The following is a 20,266-nucleotide window of genomic DNA, read 5'->3' as shown; positions in this document are numbered from 1 at the left end:
CATGTGCCCCTGGGCAACCTCCTCAAGTTGGAGGTGTTGTTGCTGTCTGCAGGGGGTTGGACAAGATGTCCTTCGAGCATCCCTTCCAACCCAATGCAATCTGAATCTGTGAAATTTTGTGGGAAAGTAAGTAAGGATCTTAATTTACCAAGATGATACAAGTGGTGGCCTTTGTCATCCAGACTCTCACAGCAGGGGTATTTGGCACTCCTTCTTCAATCAGGGTTAATTTAAGTGCGTCTGTTGTAGGTGAGGACTGCAGGAGCCTGTGCTAACTGATCAGTAAGATGCAGGGGCAGAAATAAGGAACCAGAGGAAGCAGTGGACTTGGCAAAGATGTAGCTGAACTGTTTGATGCATCTGGGCAATGGTAAGAATGAAGAGGACTCTTGAAAGAAGTACTCTTGTTTCCAGGGCACATCTTGAAAAACCTTCCTGAGCAGTTATGGAAGCATAGAGGAGGAACCAGAAAATGTCACACGCTTATTGAAGCAAGTGCACCCCACTTTTCTGTGCCAGAAGCAAATGGGGTTATGTGTGCCTGTAACAAGTCAGGAGAATTGCCATGAACAGTAAGCTGGCACAGGAGAATCCTCACTGCAGTCAAATTCTGCAAGACTGTGTAAGAAGAGTGCATCAGAAAGGCAGTCCCATTGACTTTTTACATTATCCACCCTGCTTAGTTAAAATGCAAATCAGTGTAATCTTCCTTTCCAAAGGAACTAGATTTTGTGTTCACAGAAGAAATGTTTGAGAAGGAAATGGTTTTCATGCACACTGCACGCTTTATGGTTGCTCAATGCTGATTTATGTGCTGTGACTGAATTTGTGGGAAATGTTGAGTAGCCTGTAACCATTGGGGTCAGGCCAGTAGTAATACAGGAAGCATGAATGAAGAATGCATGTTCTGTTTCCTCTGCCAACATGCAGCCTCTACAGAATTAAAACAAAGGGCTGGCACCAGCTTAGGAGCGGGTTATATGAACTATATAACAGTGCTTTCCAGCTCAAAGAGTGGGCAAAGGTATGGCAGAGTCCCTCAGTGCAGCACACAATCAAAAAGCTAGTTTGGTGCCCTAGATCAGCAGCAGGACAAATTCAAGTTCAAATTTCAGAGTGAAAGTAATTATGCATTCTTGAAAATATGCATTCTGGGGTTTAGGCTATAGTTTAACATCTCTCTGTCCGAAGAAAAAGATTTTAAGTTGACAGAAGGCCCGATTAAGGAATGTGGCTCTCAGCCTCTCTGTTCTCTCAGCAGAAAACAACAGCCCTGCAAAGTTACTCTTGCCAAAATGGTTCTTGATATATTACAGTGCACGTAACCACAGGCTTGCAGGCAGCTGGAATTGTGCAATCTGTTTGGGCAGACCTAGAGAGCTCTCAGGGATAAATACCCATACCTCAGAGATAAAAATAAAACCACTTGCAGGCTGTTTATTCAAAATGCTTCTCCATATACCTGCTTTGAAAAGCACAGCCGTTCCTGTGTAAACAATAACTAGACCTGTCTCAGTCCATCAGAGAAAGCAAGCTTTTACAAGATGTTACTTTAAAAGGAAGAAATAGGAGGAGCACTGACTAAGGAAAGAAAGATTTGGGTTGTTTTTATTACTCCTTTGGGTCACTGTGGGTTACGGTATGGAACTTACAACGTGAATCAACTTTCCTGCTTGTTTTCCAGTTGGATTACTGCGGCTGGCTGGAGGGGGATCTGTGTTTGAATTCAGTTATTTCACTTTGTGAATTACTAGCCCACTTTGATGAAGATCTGTTATCTGGCATCTCAACTCAGTCCAGTGACTTAAGACTCTTGACTTGCTGGATCAGCTCCTTCCAGATGCCCTTTGACACGTGAGTCCAAATTTTTGCCTTACGGTTGGCCTTGTCGTTCATGGAAAACAAAAATCCCAGGTTAGTGCTCTTGCATTCATTAACTTCTGCTCTGCCAAGAAAACTTCGTTTTCTGGATGTTTACTTGTTTCAGTAGACACTGTGTAGTATGCCATCCTGGCTTTCCAAAAGCACTCCACAGACAGGGTAAGGTTGTTTCAGAAGACAAAGCTGAATACATTAGGTAAGTCATTTACTTTTTTTGCTCCTTTTTGTGTTTCAGATTTCTTTTTTGTTTAGGGTTGTTGGTTGTTTTTTTTTGAAAGCTTATTTAATTAAAATAAGAACTTTAAGAACTTAATACTAGGTCAGGCTGCTTTGTGTGTCATGCATCATGTCCTAAATTACTAGAAAAGGCACAGATACGCAGTTCTTGGGTTAAGAAAAAGAACTGACTTGATAAATGTTTTAAGGATGAGTAAAAGAAAATGTATCAGAAAAGAAAATGTATCAGAAAGAGTGAACAGAAAAAACATGAGGCTGTTTGAAATGAAACAGTATCTATGGTCTTCAGTTTACTGCAACCCTTTGCTAGTCTCCCCACTCTGAAAGCCTTTCCCTTTTGTCAAATGATACCACGAGAATAAACAAGTTCTTTGTACAGTGTGAGTTAGAAGTCTCATCGTGGCTGTCCAAATTAACCAGAAGGAATTAGACTGCATTTGTTTCTTATTAACATCTAGGAAAGAGTTGGCTTTGGTTTCTGTGACACATGGATGAAGGATTTTTTTTTCCCCCCCCCCACCCATTCTGTTGTCTTATTTCTATCACAACTTCCTAAGGAATAGAGAGCAGATGATTCTTAAGCTGCCTGCTTCTGCCTGCTAATGACCTCGCTTGAGGTTGTTTGGAGAAACCACATTCCAGGAGAGTCTGGGATCTTCTTTCTTGAAAGCTCTCATTGATTTTAGTATTCATGCCACTGTAATAAAAATAGCAGCTAAAGGCATGGCTAAAGCAAGTCAGAGAAGAGGCTATTCATGTTAGTGTTAACTTACCCCTCCTGGTGAAACAGATGTGTGCTTATTTAGGGAGGCAGCTAGAGAGTCACTCTTCAATTATAGCAGCCTTGCTGACAAAGGAAGCAAGTGTATCTCCTACCCCCTGGTAAGCTGCTACCTTCTCTTTTTAATAGCTTTCTTAGATTTAGACTGCAGTAGCTTCTCTCTCAAATACTCTCTGTGATTTGCTTTGGGGTGGGAATGAAGTGCTGGGAGTGGAGCACATCCCTTGTATGGGAAAACCAGCCTCTGACCACAGGAGTGTAACTGGAGCGTGTGAAGCATGAATTTATTCAACATTTTTCCCAAACATTCAATTTAAAAACCAAAAGGAAATAGGTTAATTTCCTACTGAGTGGGAAGAGATCAAAATGGATTTTTTTTTTTTGTGTTTATTATTATTGTTGTTGTTATCATTGCTAAAATAGTTTTATTTTATGCTGCTCATAATACATAATATTGTTTTACTTGCTTGATTTCCTCTTTTCAGTGGAAAATGTTCAACAGTATAATCTGCCATGAATATCATAAATATGAATGTTCCCTTTAAGCCCTGTTGATGCTTGTGCACAGCAGCAGTGTTTTAAAGCTTGATCTAGATATTTTTGGTCATGTTGCAAAGTGCTGGTTCATCTGATTTCATGTTCCAGTGTTGGGGTTTTGTGGGGGGGTTTATTTGATTTTTGGTCAATCTGCTACACACAAGAGAAAGTGATCCAGAGCCCCCCTGGAGAAGAGATCGCTCATGACTTTTAAAATAGCTTTCTACACATTTATTGATTTCTAATACAAACATAAATAAAATATGCTGGGGTTTATTTTTAAATGGTGTCCTTAATGCCATTAATTTTCTAACAGAAACTAGAAAATACTGTGACTTCATCACTTTTATTGCCTAATGTGAGTTTGCTGTGTTCATTAATACAGAGATGCTCAAGAGCCGTGCTTCAGTAGCTGAGCTTCTCAGATGAAGCTTTTCGACACACCAGTGATGGTCCCAGAAAGGGAAGATGGTAGCATGAGGATGAAGTCACGGTGATGATGGGGGCAGGTTCAGTGGGAACAAAACAGCAGAAGCTGTAAGAAAGGGCAAGATCATGGCAGCACACCTTGGCCATATCCTCAGATTGTTTTCATCACTGCTTGGATTGTAAAAGCAGTAAACTCTTGACACGTTTGACACAAAATGCTTCTCCTTTTGCTGTTATACAGGAACATCTCTACAGGAGACTATTTCCTATATTCTACTGATTACCTTAACAGCATGAAGACTGCTGAGAACCCAGATTATTCAGGGCTGCTAAAACAGATACACTTTACAAAGCAAAGCAAACCTTTTGGGAGTATGGGGAAGGCAGGTTGGTTAGTTGAAACGTGGGTCAGCAACCAGCTCAAACATCATACATTTGGGAGCAAATGTTTTTGGCCAGTGTCACGTGGAGGAGCTTTGTTCTACTTGGAGAACTTGGCTTTAGTTTGTAGATTTTTGAGGAAGTTTTCCTTGGAAGAAAATCTATTGTTCTAAGTGAGCATCATTATGAGTCTGCAGGACCCAAGAATTATGACCATTGCTGCAGTCTTGGCTCTTGCATTTCCTTTCCCCATCCCTGAGGAGCTCAGCCCCAGAGTGGGGTGATGCTGTGTGCAGAAGGCTGACTCATTAGCCCAGCTATGCAGTGGTGTCTTCTCTCACAGCTCCCAGTGCACTTGGATCCTGCCCTGCGAGCGCTGGACTGGCAAATGCCTACACTTGTGTTTTGTTGGACTCCCTTACACAAAAGTGTTCCAGGGACAGGGTGTTCAAAACTCACTTCCTGTGCATGCTACTGGCAGCTACCCAGAAGTGAAGTGAGGTTAATAGCTAAACAAGCTTCATTATTCACTGCAGCAGCAGTCTCATCCCTAAGAACTGCTAAAGCTCTTTTCTTTATCCTCACACTAACATTAACCTCCTGAGGTTGGAGACTTTGAGTATCATTTACTATTTTATCTCTTGTGTTCCTCTGAGGATCATTTTCAGATGGAATATAGAATCATAAAATGTTAGGGTCTGAAAAGGGACCTCTAGAGATCATCTAGTTAAACCCCCCTGACAAAGCAGGATCATCTAGAGCAGGCTGCACAGGAACACATCCAGACTTGATGAAACAAATAATGAAATAAATAGTCATGAAATAAAGTTCTTCATGGAATGAGAGCAAAATTTAGGGAGAGGCATACCTGTGTGGGACACTCCAGCTGTATTAGAACATACTTACAGGGGTACAATGTCTCTTCCTTTACTAAGATAACTTGACTAATATAACACATCATTACAATTCAAGAGAATGTGTGTAGCACTAGGATGAGAGGCAATGGTTTTAAACTAGAGAAGGGCAGATTGGACATCAGGAAGAAGTTCTTTACTATGACAGTGGTGGAACACTGGAACAGTTTGCACAGGGAGGTAGTGGAGGCCTCATCCCTGGAGACATTCAAGGTCAGGCTTGATGGGGCTCTGAGCAGCCTAATCTAGTTTGGAGTGTCTCTGCTTGCTGCAGGCGGGGTTGGACTAGATGACCTTTGGAGGTCCCTTCCAAGCCAAACCATTCTATGATTCTATGAAAAATAATAAAAGTGAACTCAGAGTTCACGAAAGATTCAGAATCTGTAACCAAAAATGGTGGCCTCACATTTATGCATTAAAAAAGTATGGAACAGTGAAAGTTAAGAAAGTCCACTAGCATGTGTTTCTTTGACTGCAAGACAAAAGCAGGCAAGGAAATTGCTCTTTGTAAAATCTGTGCCTTGTGTCCTAATTATCCATGCCTGTGATGCCATGTGCCTGACAAAAGATGTTCTCTCCTTTTGTTTCCAGGTAATGATAGTTGAAGATGCCAGCCCTCTGGCAAATATGCTGTGCCAAAAAATCCAGAACTAAGCATGGAAAAGATGAAATGGACAATATGGCAGAAACAAGTGGGAAAATGCAGATGAAGAAAGAAATCACATTATTAAATGGAGTTTCTTTAATTGTAGGGAACATGATTGGCTCTGGGATATTTGTATCACCCAGAGGTGTTTTAATGTACAGTGCTTCCTATGGACTGTCTCTAGTCATCTGGGCACTTGGTGGGATGTTTTCACTGTTTGGAGCTTTGTGTTATGCTGAATTGGGCACATCCATCATTAAATCTGGAGCCAGTTACGCCTATATCCTGGAAGCATTTGGTGCCTTTGTGGCCTTCATCAGACTCTGGTCATCCTTGTTAATTATTGAACCAACAACCCAGGCAGTGATTGCAATCACATTTGCTAACTACATTGTTCAACCCATTTTTCCTCATTGTGAGCCACCATATGATGCAGTCCGGTTGATTGCAGCTGCTTGTATATGTAAGTAAAGTCAAGATTCCTAGAAGATAAGAACTATAATTGTAGGTGCCCAGAGATTTTTTTTCCCCCTAATTTCTATTCCTTCACCCTCTGAGAAAATAATTATTGCCTTTCTAAAACATGTTCTCAGGAGCGTGCAGGAAATAATCTTCTATTGAGATGGATTTGATTTGGGGCTAGGATTATTAGAGGGGAGAGGAGAATTGCAACAGTTTGGTCCAGTATTGCATCCCCTCTGATAGGGCTGTTACCTGGCTCAAGAAGTTATCCTCAATGCACTCCAAGAGCCTCCTGAACTGCCTGTAGCTCACTGGGCTACTTTTCCTGCAGATGGTGGTTGAAGCCCCCTGGCAGGGTGAGAGCCTATGTGAAGCCTTCTGCAGCTGGAGTAAGAAGGCTTTGTCAATAGGCTCCCCTTGATCAGGCAACCTGTAGTAGACACCAAACAAAAGGTTCCCTTTGTTGCCGCTAATTCTTATCCATAAGCTTTTGGCCTACTCCTGGCCATTCTTTGGGGACAGCTCTTCACACTCTATCCATTTCTTGATGTAGAGGGCAACCCCTATGCCCCTCCCTCTCTCCTTCATCAGAACCTAGAGAATTGTTCATCATTGGAATGTGCTGCCCAGGGAGGTGGTGGCGTCACCATCCCTAGAGGTGTTCAAGAGGGGATTGAACGTGGCACTTGGTGCCATGGTCTAGTCATGAGGTCTGGGGTGACAGGTTGGACTTGATGATCTTTGAGGTCTCTTCCAACTTTGGTGATACTGTGACACTGTGATACTGAAGTTGATCCCAACCACTCTCTGCAACCAGCTGCTTTCTAATTTCTATGAGATTCTGTCAAACCTGAGGCCTAAGGAAATTCTCTTAAGTAAGTACTTCTGTAGTTTTCAGACTCGAGGTCAAAGCATGCATGACAGCTTCTAAGCCATGGGCCCAGAGTAACAGCATGCTGGCCTGGTTAGTTCAGTATCTTCTCTACAGCATCCAAACAGTTTGGTGCAGAAGCTGTCCTTCCTCTGTTATGTAGATCAGAGCTCAAATCAGCATGGAGAACTAGGTGAAAAGCTTTGATTCAAATAAAGGATACAAAGAAATCTCAACTTCTGCGTGTCAGCAACACTGCTGACCTTAATAACATTTAATGATTATTTACTTGGAGCAAGGGTTTGTCATAAAATTCAAAAGCTGGTGTGCTTTGTCTCACTCTAAGGAAAACAGTATCCTTCAGAAAATAAACCTAGGAGAGCCTGAACAGGAGAAATTGAATTCTGTTTTGTTCTTTGAGAAAGGGCTGGTATCTGAAAGGGTGCATTTGAAATATACTTTGAGTGGTGTAAGACAGACAGTGCTCTTCTCATGCATGTTGTGTTTCTCTGCAGGCTCCTTAACATTTATTAATTGTGTTAATGTGAAGTGGGGAACCCGTGTACAAGATATTTTCACGTATGCAAAACTTCTGGCTCTGATCCTGGTGATATCTGTTGGCCTTTACAAAATTGGTAAAGGTAAGAAGAATTTTCCCTTAAATGCTTAAAAATAAACCATGCTTAATTGTCAAAGATCAGGCTCCTTAAGACTTACACATGAAGTGGTGCTCACTGTGCAAGAATTTTCTGGCTTGTTCAGCAAGCAGAAATTACCAGATGTGTCCTTGACATCACTTCTCGCACCCTGCTCCCCTTTGCTTGCCTGTAGCAGAGCTGCTGCAGTGCCCTCTGAGGGGAGGCTCTTGTCTTTTCCTTCCCTGGTGAGAGGTCATGCTTATTACTAGAAACAAAGGTGAAAACTAATTCTGTGGTCTTCTGAATCACTGTGGTGCCATATGGCATCACAGGAGAGATGAGGCACTCTATATCAGCAGGACTGAAGTAAATACATGGGAAGCTGAAGGCCAGTTTGTTCTGATGCTACTTCTGCAATAGATTTGAATTTTTTTTGATTTGGGTCTCTGACAGGGTGAAGTCTTTTCCAACTGAAGCTCTGTTGCTTAGTTACTGAAGTTTCTTCATTCTGCTTTCCCATGAAATTAGTGAATAGCTATTGTATATTCAGTTAAAATAAAGATGTTTTTCTCCTCTTCAGTTTAGGAATTGTCTGCTGCTGAAAGTAGCTTATAAGACTTACTGAACATGCTTGCTTTTCCATGTTTACTGGCCTTCTTTCCTTGGCTGCATTTCTAATGCATCAACTGTTACACTGCAAAGCTACACCCAGACTTCAAGAGAGCTTGCTGGTTAAGCCATTATCTGTGCATGTCAGTTGTCACTGGTTTGTTCAAGTCTAAAGAACCCTGAACAAATTAACCCAGTCCTAAAGGCAGGAAGACACACAGGAAAAGCATTGCATAAGGGCCAAAGTCACATGAAAAAGGTTCTCTCCATAAAGCTGCTGCAGTTTCACAAAGCTGTGAGTCCATGATGTTACCTCTATCACAGCTTTGCCTTGTGCCCTGACTCCTCCCAAACTCCTAGCCAGCTCACTGGTGTGTAGCTGCCACAATGCAGTTTGGCCCAGGGGCTCTTTGCTCCTGTATCCACATCACCCACACTGAATCCTTTGCTTAGCTCTGTGCAGCCAGCCAGGGAGGGTGAAGGCAGGGAGGAAACATTATTGTGAGGAGCACAAAGTGCTGAGGGCTTTTGGTGGCAGCAGAGATCTAGTCTGTGCTCTGTTTAAGCAGAATCAAGCACTTGGATACAGAAAGGACTGGGAGGAAGAATGAAGTGGACTTTTGGAGGAAGTTGTGATTGAGTTGATGCACTCTTCAAGACTCAGCAACTGTTTAATGAAAAGAGCAGTTGTGATGTATGGTTTAGCCCTGCCATGTTCTTTCTGATGTGCTCAGAGATGCCTCTTCCAAAAAACTCCATCTATCTCATTATGAATATGAGCTGTCTTTAGTTTAAAAAAAAATAAAAGACAGCTTTTCTGGAGCCTTTCACAGAATCACAGAATGGTAGGGGTTGGAAGGGACCTCTGGAGTCCAACCCTCTTGCCAAGGCAAGTTCACCTAAAGAAGGTCACACAAGAACAAGTCCAGGCAGGTTTTGAATGTCTCCAGGGAAGGAGACTCCACCACCTCTGGGCAGCCTGTTCCAGTGCTCTACCAGTCTCAACATAAAGAAGTTTCTCCTCATGTTTAGATGGAACTTCTTCTGTTCATTTTTGTGCCTATTACCCTTGTCCTTTTCTTCCAACCATTTTCTTCCCCAAAGTGCATGTAGCTCTTGTGGTTTCACCTTCCTCAGATCATCCTCCTGATAGTTACTACTCTTCAAAGACTGAATTGCTTTTGTGGTATCTATAAGCTCCTTAGTTTAACCACCTTGCATTGAAGTTGTTTCTTTTTACAAGAACAACCTTACTAACAGAGCTATTAGCATGTTTCTGAACCCCCTTCCACTTATATTGGTTGACTTTCCTTCTGAAAGGCCTTTCTTCCCCTTTCCAGAGGCTCCTGGAAGGCTCATGCCATTTCATGACATTTTGTCTGTTTTGCAGTGTTCTACAGTGTCATCTCAACTCATTGAGCTAAACTAGAGGAGAATTTTGAAAGGAAAAAAATTTCAAATCTCCTCTCCTAACTTCAGGGAACACCTTTGTGGGGCAGAGCATCCCATGAAGAGCCATGCCTCCAGGAGTTCCCCCTCCAGTGGCCACTGATTGGTGAAAGCGAAAGCACAGATAGGAGGAAGAAATTTGAGACAGATTCAGGAACTGAAAAGGGGTTTCCCAAGTGCCTCTGCCTGGCTGACAAATCACAGCATGACCCCAGTGTGCCTCCATCCCTCAGTGGTCTAGGCAGCAATATAGCATCCTATAGAGGATGCTGTAGATCCAAATAACAAACATTGGAAAATACCTTCTGGTGTCTTCCTGTACAAGTGCAGCTGTCTGACCACCTGACTGAAACTTTCCTAATTGTTACATCAAATCATAAAGCTGTGCACCTTTAGAAATAGTAACAAAAGCTGGATGCAGTGGGGTTATATTTTCTTATGGTTAACTGAGACTTTTACTGTAATGTCCTCCTACATCACATCCTTGAAATGTAACAGGAATTGGGAACTGCTGTTTGTACAGGAGAAACAGAAAACTTGAGTGCTCCCTTCAAGGGCTCAGCAACAAACCCAGGGATGATTGCACTGGCTCTTTACTCTGCCCTCTTCTCCTACTCTGGATGGGACACACTCAACTATGTGACGGAGGAAATGCAGAATCCTCAGAGGTAAACACGTGTGTTTCCTGTGAATCACTGAAGTGTGCTGGTAAGACAGGTGGTAGTATGACAAGCCACTCTATATTTGTTTCTGAGTGGAAAGTAGTCTGGCTATTTTCTCTGCAAAAACTTTCTTCTTTTCAAATGAAGGACTACCTGTGAGAGCTCCCTCTGATTATTGTAGTTGCTTAGCAGTTCTATCACCTTAACAAATCACTTGGTGCATATGAATATTTTGTACCTTAACCAGATCAGAATTTCTAAAGGAGGAGAACAAATCCCTGCTGAAAGCAGGGAAGAGTATGGATCCATTTAGCCCTCCAAAATTCCCTACTTCTTTTCAAACACAAAACAATTTTAGTTTCCAGGACTGGTTTTGCTCCCAGTAGGATAAGGCTGCTTCAGGTGATCTGCATTACTACAGGCAAAACCTTTAATTTTTCTGAAGGTGATAGGTTAAGTCCACAGCAGCACTGATAATATCATCTCCTGCCCTCAACACTGTGGCAGTTGTGTGTCCTAGCTACTCAGACTCATGTAGTTCACCATGTCTTGGCATACACATAGGTTATGAGCCAGGGAAAAAAATGCTACGAGCATGAAAACACCTCAGTGTGCATCTAAATCTCAGTGCTTAACTGCTGTCTTTATTTATGTATTGCTTCATATAAAAGATAGTGTCTACAATTTACAGATACAAAGATCCTTTTTCTTTTTCCTCTAAAACTTGTGGGAGCACATTGTTTTGTAACCCCACAACTAGAAAATGATGGATTACAAGGAGTGGTGGAGGTATCCATTCACAAATGTTTAAATTTAGGAACCATGTTCTAATTATATGTTTCATGTTTAAACAACCCAAAATAATGTTGACATTTTCCTTTTGCAGGAATCTGCCTCTTTCTATTGCAATCTCAATGCCTATTGTGACTATTATTTACTTGTTGACTAATATAGCATACTACGTAGTGCTGAACATGTCAGATCTCCTCACAAGTGATGCAGTGGCTGTGGTAAGTAATATAAAATAATTGAAAGAAAAGTTACTGTAGGGATGACATGGCAGAGACATGCTGCCAGCACACTTTTTGCCAGAACAGTTGAAATATTTCCATGATGAAGGCTGTTGCTTTGTTTCAAACCTTCTTTTCATGTAAGAGTACCAATATATTAGAAGGTGCATCTGAAGAAATATCCGGTAAACCTGTTCCTGTAAAATCCTCTTACATACCCTGCAAATCCTGCTCCTAACAGCACTTCATTGTAGTGGATGCTTTTGCCAGAGTCAGGCAAGGTGGGGAAAGTCTGGGTTGTTTAAGAACCAGGAGGGTTTTTGCCATCATTCTAAGGTACAGTGTGTGATGTTTAATGCTGCAGCATTACAGCAGTATTTTCAATGCCAAAATGTGCAGTGAAGCTTTTGCAAACTTTTATCAGTCTTTTATATGCAAGGACAGTTGTAACTCAGGCTCAATAAGGCTCTGAGCAACCTGATCTAGTGGAGGAGTCTCTGCTCGCTGCAGGAGAGTTGGACCTTGGGAGGTCCCTTCCAACCCAAACCATTCTATGATTACTACAGTCAGGATTTGTCAGCATACATGAATAGAGTGGAATGGAATGGAATGGAATGGAATGGAATGGAATGGAATGGAATTAACCAGGTTGGAAAAGACCTTTGAGATCGTTGAGTCCAACCTATCATCTAACACTATCTAATCAACTAAACCATGGCACCAAGCACCCCATCCAGTCTCTTCCAAAACACCTCCAAGTGATGGTGACTCCACCACCTCCCTGGGCAGCCCATTCCAATGGTCAATCATGAAAGCCAATGCATCTTCTTCTGTGATCTTGTTGACTGGGTCTAGACTTAGAAATATTTTTGTCGTTTCTTTTTCAATGTATCTGCCTTTTTCTTTTTTTCTTTTTGCACTGATCTGTATTTCCAAATTTTACCTTCCCAAGCCATTTTTGTGTGTCATAAGAAAGCAGGGGCTCTGTGTGTGTATTTGGGTTGGTGTGTCCTCATGGGAGTTTCTCAGGATTGTCCATGTGCCTCACTATTATTTTCTTTCTCTGTTACAGACGTTTGGCAGTAAAACTCTTAGTTATGCTAAGTGGATTATCCCTATAGCAGTGGCCATGTCTTGCTATAGTGGCTTAAACTCATCAATAATTGCAGCATCTAGGTATGAAATACAAGATTTGTTTTAAATTATTAAAAGAAACCACCCACATTTACTATTAATCTGCATTCTTTACTACTGCACTGTGAAAGCAAAACAGTTAATTTCTGCCATGTCAGGTTGTTCAGTCGAGATGGAAAAGATTGGTTTGTGCTCCCTCATGGTCAGCATCAACTGTTAAACTAAAGCCACTTGAGATGAGAGCAGCATTTACAACAGAGTAATAAAAGAATTCATGCTGCCTTTGTCAATAGCAAGAAGCTCTTTCTTTGCTCATTGGTTGAGTTTTCTTGTTCCTTTTTTTTTTTTTTAGGCTTTTTTATGTTGGAGCCCGGGAAGGACACCTCCCTGACAGTCTGAGCTTGATCCATATAAAGTGCTACACACCAGTCCCTGCTCTCCTCTTCAATGTAAGTGACAGCCTGGCCCCTTGCCTGCCTGGGGCAGCCCAGTGTTCAAACCCATCTCTGCCCAGTGTTTCTCACTGTCTCTTGCTCTGCTGGAGACATCTTCCTCAAATACCCACAATTTCTGAAACTCACAGAGGGGGGTGGTGTTATTTTGTCAGTGGAGTTTTTTTCCAGTGGAAAGAGAATGGCTTGATTCACATTCATACGCTCTCTGAACAAGATTAGTGAGCAGTAAGTACAACAGCATTACGTAGAAAACAGAGATTGGATAAATATTTAACAGTAAAGACAGAGGTGGTTTAAGTCTTTATGTGAGTTTTCAGAGTGTCACTGGAGAAGGTGTTCAAGAGGAGATTGGATGTGGCACTTGGTGCCATGGTCTAGTCATGAGGTCTGTGGTGACAGGTTGGACTTGATGATCTTTGAGGTCTCTTCCAACCTTGGTGATTCTGTGATACAGTGAAGAATATGGCAAGAACATCTCTCAGAGCCTGCCTTAGGCTGATTTTCTAAGACTGTAGCTATAAGAGGAGTGAGAAAGCACTGAAAATTGCATTCCCACCCTTGGATGCCTATGGCTATATTGACTTTTTCCCTGCTGTCACTATAAAAATTAATCTGGTGACACAAAAATCAAAGAACAGTAAGGTTTAGGAGTAGTGAACAGAATTTTAATAAGTAATCCATAAATCTGGCAGATTTAGATAAGGGGGAAGATATGCAGAGGGAAGGTGGCATCATTCAAAAGCATTTCACTGCTGTTTAAGTGAATATATGTATTATTTGGTGTGCTGCATGTGGCTTGTTAGTAGGTTATCACACTGGTCCTATTCCAGATCAAATCATTGACTGAATGTTATAATCTCACTATGAATACTCTTCTGAGAGGGATACTGTTTGCACCAGTGTGACAGGTTAGGCTGTGCCCTTAAGAAAAGGACAGCTGCAGAATTCTCTGGCTGAACGTTTAGGTGTAAAAAGGAAAACAAAGATTAATTCCACACAAATTTCATTGGTCAGATGTGAGATGTACCATAGCAAATATCTCTTAACATTCTTGCTCTCACTCACTTCAGCTCCAGCTTCAGTCTGTTCTGACTTTCATTTCTTGGCCAGCCTGCATGCAACTGACCTTGGACTGGAACTGATGAGATAAGAATAACTAACTTTCTTAACAACTGCTTTGAGCTAACAAATTTCCCTTAATATCCTTTTTTCTCTCTTTCTCCTTTTTCATCTAATTAACTACTAGGGGGAAGGGGAGGAGGGGGAGAGGGGTTTTGAGGGGAGCCCAAGGGGGAATTCTTCTCAGAAGGATCTGTGCTTGTGATATTTCCTGTAAATTCTTGTATAATATTGTCAATACTGTATATTTGGTCTATATTCATTGCATTTCATTATTGCTTGTAAAATACAGCTTTCCATCTGCTTCTCTGGCTGAGTTTAGCTGTGCTTTATGTTGGTGCGTGTGGGTTAAGGCATCACACCACTACAACCAGTAAGATGAGCTATACTCCCTTAATATACCACTATTGCCATTTTTCACAGTGGAATGTTTTTGGGGTGTTTTTTTTCCTGCCTATCTGTTAAAATAGACATTAAATTGCTGCTATTTTAGGTCTTTCCATATGAGCAGTACAGCATACCTGCATATCACAGAATTTGCTCTAATGGTCTCAGTTTATGAGTGGACTCTGAGGGCCTCCAACAGGGAAAAAATTAAATTGTTTGCTTTCAAACCAAAGCCAGCCAGAATAGCAGAGTAAGCTACAGCCTACAGAAAGCTTCTTAGCAACCTTCTCCATAGCATAGCAGAGTCTAGGGCTCCTCATCTGGTCTTCTTAGAAGGGTTTCCTGCTGGTGATAAAACATAACTTCTTAAACTTAACATTTCTTCAGCCAAATGTGGTGCTCTCACTGCTGTGTTGAAGGCAAAGATACCTGCCCGTTTCACACAGCCACACTTGAAGATTTCTCAGTGTAAGTACCATTCTTGCAAGGACCTGATTTCCTAACTCCAGACAGATATGCTGGAAACAGGCTGGTTTGTGGCTTTACTACCTCTTTATTTCCTCAGACATGTCTTTTATTTCTTATTAAAAAGTCTTTGTTTTTATTATCTCTAGGGCTTAATGACTTTGCTTTATCTCCTTGTGGAAGATGTTTTCCTCCTCATTAATTACTACTGCTTCAACTACTGGCTTTTTGTGGGTCTGTCTGTTGCAGGACTAATATACTTGAGATATACACAGCCACATAGACCACGACCTATTAAAGTAAGTAAAAAAGAGGCACCAAGCCCTAAGGGCAGCTAAATGCACGTGTTTATGTGATGCTTAATACCATGACCACAACATTACAGTTACATTATGTATTATTTATCACCCATACAAATCCTTTCAACGTACAAGGTAAGAAATGAGGGGGTAAAACCCATTTGAGCTTCCACAAAAGCATCTTTTGGTGCTTTTTCTGTGGGGTTTAGATGATGTTTCTTTTTCCTTTCATTGAACCTTATATTTCAGAATAAGTAAGGCCTGGGCTTCTTAGTCCAGAACTGTTTTATACTGTTCACATCAAAGTCTTACCAGGACACAGTAGAGCTAGTGATGAAGGTTCCAGAGAGCTTAACAGTCTGATCAAACTCCACCCTGAAGCATGTTCACACTTAATTTCCAAACTCTCCCTGCAATAAGAGGAAGATACAGATGAAATCTTGCCTTATTGGCAGTTTTGCTACTGACCCAACTAAAGCAAGGATTACTGTCAGATTATAGATGATGACTGTGTAATTCCTATTAGCATTTGCTAGCATGGCCAGCATCACAGCTCTGCATATGCTTTGTCCTTTTCTGAAATGTAGCTGCTGATTTTCATCAACTTAACCATTTTTAACCTTTATAAGGAAAAAGAAGTCTTTATACCAGTAAACTCTCAGGATTTGCTGGTGGGTTTTGTATGTCAGCTCCTGGACTCTTCAGAAGGCTTGTTACTACAGATAGTGAAAAATATTTTGGAGACAAATAAATCCATGAAGAGGTTATTGCATCTTTCCTTATTCATAGCACAATATTTGTTAAGTGCCCAGGATAAATGGTGGTAAATCAGTGCATCAACGTGGTAATTGGAAGTCTAGCTGAGTTAGATCCCAATCAAAATTACAACTGACCATTTGCAGTTGCAGTTAGAGGCAAAATTACCCATTACTGCTCAGCTTTAAAATACAGCTTTCAAGGATTGATTTTTTACTTAATTGGGAAAGAACTGAGTTTGAGCAGGTCTGAAAACAACACAATAGTCAGATGCTTGGGTGTGTACCCAATCAGAGGCTGTCAGTACCACACACAGAAGCTAGCAAATTGCACTGACTGTAGGCAGTCAAAAGATTCAGTCCATAGTGGTTGTACAGTTAATTGCTGTATTTTTATTATTAATATAGACTCATAGACTCACAGAATGGCTCAGGTTGGAGGGGACCTCAGAGGTCATCTCCAATCTCCCTGCCATGGGCAGTGACATCTCTCAACTAGACTCAGCTGCTCAAGACCTCATCCAGCCTGGCCTAGAACACCCCCAAGGAGAAAGCATCCACAACCTCCCTGGGCAGCCTGTTCCAGAGTCTCACCACCCTTGTACTGAAGAGCTTCTTATGAAGACCCAGTCTAATCCTACTCTCCCTCAGCTTAAAACCATTCCCCCCTCATCCTGTTGCTAGACACCCTTATTTAAAGTCCCTCTCTAGCTTTCCTGTAGGATCTCTTCAGGTGCTGGAAGGCATTTGTAAGGTTCCCCAGAGTCTTCTCTAGGCTGAACGACCCCAGCTCCCTCAGCCTGTCCTCATAGCAGAGGCCTGACATTTTTACGATAGAGGATTTACTGCATCTATCAATAAATGTTATTGTGTTTTTTGTCTCCACAGCTTAGCCTCTTCTTCCCTATAGTATACTGTTTATGTTCCCTTTTCCTGGTCATAGTTCCTCTCTACAGTGACACAATCAATTCCCTTATTGGCATTGGTATTGCCCTCTCTGGCATTCCTGCATATTATTTGGGAGTTTATCTGCCAGTTGAAAAACGACCTAAATGTCTACAGTGGTTATCAGGTAAGCAACATCATTTTGTCCCAGTCAGTCTGCCAAAATCCTAAAAGCTTGGACAGAAGAAAGAAAGAATCATTTCTTCTAGAATCCTTTTTCATTAAGAAGTGTTGCTGTGCTTTTGTATATGGCAACTCTGAGATCATTTGCTTTGTCTCACGGTCCTGAAAACACAAACCTTAACATCCCAGTACAAAGCAGTCCAATATGTGGATGTAGTATGGTCAGCTAGTATTAGTGGCATTGAGTCCTTTCAATATATTGGCTCAATAAGAGCCATGTGGAATTGTGAAGATTAAATGCATTCATTGTGGTTCCCTGAGAGGCAGAAATACCAGCACACCATTGGCTTACTTTCTGTCCAAGGGAGGGAACAGCTGAGTCACAGGAGTCCATTATTTTTGTAAATTACAGAATAATGACTTACTGGCCTGAAAAGTAGTTTCTACTCCTCAAATTCAGGCAGTCCTGAAAAGGAAAACTTCAATGTTTTTATTCAGTTTAACTCAGCTATCAACTTGACAGTTCAATGAAAATAACAAGATTTTCTGTTTAATTATTAAGCGCCTTTTGCCTTTAGCTATTTGCAACGTACTTAATCCATTTGATTTAAAGTGCTTTAAGATTTTCCTAACACCTGTATGGTGCTTTCAAATGCTTAAAATCCATATATTTGTCTAAGATACATTACAACTTTGTCTCACACATTTTTGCTATGTATTACAGCTACAACAACAAAGTATGTTCAGATGCTCTTCTACTGTGCTCTGTCAGACCTGGACATAGACGTGGAATCCACAGCAGCTAAGAGTCAATAAAGTTGCCTTGACATTGAGAGTTGTGCCTTGATATTTTCTCTTTGGAGCAGTTTTTATCATCTGAAGTTCTCCCCATGTGTTCAGTTATACTAGAGCACTACTGCTGTACTCTGCAGCAGTTTGATGTCTGCTAATTTGTATTATAAAGCACCTTGGTTTATTGGCTTTTGGGGTTTTTTTTCCACTCCTTTGTTAATAGTGAGCTAACATCTAACACTTTGAAACTGTAAAGCACTGTGTGAACACACATCTATTAGTAGTGCTAAATATTAGATTAATTGCAAAATCACCATAAAAAGTTCTAGGTCTAGTCACAGTCCTAACAAATTGATAAATATACCCAAAAAAATGAGTTGGGAAGTAGAAGCCACAGGGTACTTCTAAAAATACAAGTAAATTCATGGTCAGTACAAAAAAAGTACAATTCAAACTGGTAGACATGCTTTGAGGCAATGTGGTATTAAACTATTCTAGTAGTTAAACAATCAAGTTAGAATTATTAGAATAGCTAAACCATTCTAATAATTCTATTCCTGGTATACATATTTGACCAAGAGGAGAAAACCAACATTTTCAGTCACTGAAATTCTCATTTGACAATGTCCCACATCCATTATTCTTCTGCAGAAGAAGTATTCTCAATGAACAAATGACAGCATTGTAACCGCAGTACTTTTGCTTTCCCAGCAGCATAACCTACCATGGAGCCCTGAAAGAAACTGAGTCATGTTGCAGCTAGTCAGGGAAAACACTTCACCTCCTCATGGTGTCCGTTGCTTACCTAGTGGTCTCAAAGGTGTAGCCCCATAACCACAAAAGTTCCAGTGTGGAAAAAGATGATTTAAAGGAATTCACAAGGAGAAATTAAAAAGCTCTTGATGTTTACAAAATTCCTTGAGCCCCTGCCCAGCCCTTCAGGCCTTGCCAGTTTCTGCTGGAAAGGTAAACTGCAGGTCTCCTGAGCACACAAGAGAGCCTCCGGTATGAGCTGCCCAGTCGTTGGGTCACACAGGTGCCTGTTGCAGACTACTCAGCCCAAGCACATGCATTGGACAAGTTCACCCCCCAGTGGGTATATTGTAAGAGAAGGGCGGTTGAGATCTAGGGTTGTTTTTTTAAAGTGGCACACAGGACCATAACTGTCATCACAAAAAAAGCCATCAGCCTTGCAACCTAGGGCCCAAAACCAGCTGCTGCACCTCTCATGGGGTTTGTTGATGTGTAGCTCCATCTGCATCCTTGCTGGCACTTAGTTCTTCCTTTCTCTGATTTTATCTGAATGTAACATACATTGTTTCTCATTTGAGTTGTGCCATTCCTCTTCAAGTAACCACATTTTTAAGGTAATTTAATCTTACACAAGGCTCTGTAACTTCTGGCATTAGTGCCTTTTATTGCTGTCTGCCCAGAGGAAGAGCAATGGAATAGACAATCATTGCTGCTTAAACATCTCTTCATACCCTCCCTGCGCTGTAAATACATCACACCATGGCGGTGGTATGTTGACTCAATGATCTTAGAGGTCTTTTCCAACCAAAACAGTTCTGTGAGTTGCAGGATTGTCACTGTGTGCATCTCCAACACAGTGTTTGCTGAAGGGCTCTTCAGAAACCTTCTATTTGGATTTCAATGCCAGCTGCTCTGGCAGCTTCCTTTCAAGGGTTTCTTCTTTTGATACAAAGTATGAAGAATAAAAATGCACTAAATTAAGATAAACATGAAGATATGAGAGACATGTGGTTTGCTTTTTAGAAGTCTCAGCTTTTGACCACTAAAATCATTTAATCATCACACTTACAAAACACAGGAAAGAAGACCTTGCACATTGTTCTTCAGAGCTGTGGTCCCAGACTGTATCAGGGCACAAAGTATAAACCCTACAAGTTGGTGCCAAACTACATGTGACAGTCTTCGCCTGCACAGAGGTCTAAGTCTTGCTCAGTGCTGAGCTATGGGTCACACCAAGACAGCACTGTACCATCTTCTGAAGTTTTTCCTTGCAGGACCAAAGCTCTTAAGTGATTTGAGATACCTGAGGTGACATCTTTGGGTGGTAACTAGTAGCAGGCACTACAGGTAGTGTAATAAGGGCTATGGATTAAGACCATTTCCATAGAAAATCTTGAGCTGAGAAGCTTCTTACTGTGTCTCTTTCCTGGCCAAACCTATTTTTCATATGTATCTGTTAACTTTCTGGGCATGATGCACAAGCCCTCATTTTCTTTCTGGACAGAAGGAAAGCAGTACTCAGATATGAGGTG

General features: G+C 41.3%; 1 protein-coding gene across 3 annotated transcripts; it reads left to right on the top strand.

The window, feature by feature from the left end:
• Positions 1-1,179: 1,179 nt before the first annotated feature.
• LOC104297226 (Y+L amino acid transporter 2) lies at positions 1,180-18,142 on the top strand. Of its 3 annotated transcripts, none has more exons than XM_054167137.1 (10): positions 1,180-1,914; positions 5,752-6,269; positions 7,655-7,780; positions 10,359-10,503; positions 11,384-11,507; positions 12,580-12,683; positions 12,994-13,090; positions 15,217-15,366; positions 17,010-17,193; positions 17,914-18,142. In XM_054167137.1, exons 2-10 carry the CDS (start codon positions 5,768-5,770, stop codon positions 18,003-18,005), a joined length of 1,524 nt encoding a protein of 507 aa, XP_054023112.1. In that variant the 5' UTR covers positions 1,180-1,914; positions 5,752-5,767; the 3' UTR covers positions 18,006-18,142. The 3 variants fall into 3 exon arrangements, with proteins under 3 accessions (XP_054023112.1, XP_054023113.1, XP_054023114.1); XM_054167138.1 differs by having other exon boundaries at positions 1,181-1,854; XM_054167139.1 differs by lacking the exon at positions 1,180-1,914 and adding an exon at positions 2,646-3,000.
• Positions 18,143-20,266: the final 2,124 nt, after the last annotated feature.

This window comes from Dryobates pubescens, chromosome 14 (assembly GCF_014839835.1).
Source record: "Dryobates pubescens isolate bDryPub1 chromosome 14, bDryPub1.pri, whole genome shotgun sequence".
NCBI lineage: Eukaryota > Metazoa > Chordata > Aves > Piciformes > Picidae > Dryobates > Dryobates pubescens.
Note: the sequence above shows the minus strand (reverse complement) of the source record. Positions and strands in the feature narration are given on the sequence as shown.

Coding starts and splice junctions, on each gene's coding strand:
- LOC104297226 (XM_054167137.1), top strand. CDS start 5,768: ATGCCAGCCCTCTGGCAAATATGCTGTGCCAAAAAATCCAGAACTAAG. Junction 10,504..11,383: donor GAAATGCAGAATCCTCAGAG/GTAAACACGTGT, acceptor TTCCTTTTGCAG/GAATCTGCCTCTTTCTATTG. Junction 15,367..17,009: donor ATAGACCACGACCTATTAAA/GTAAGTAAAAAA, acceptor TTGTCTCCACAG/CTTAGCCTCTTCTTCCCTAT.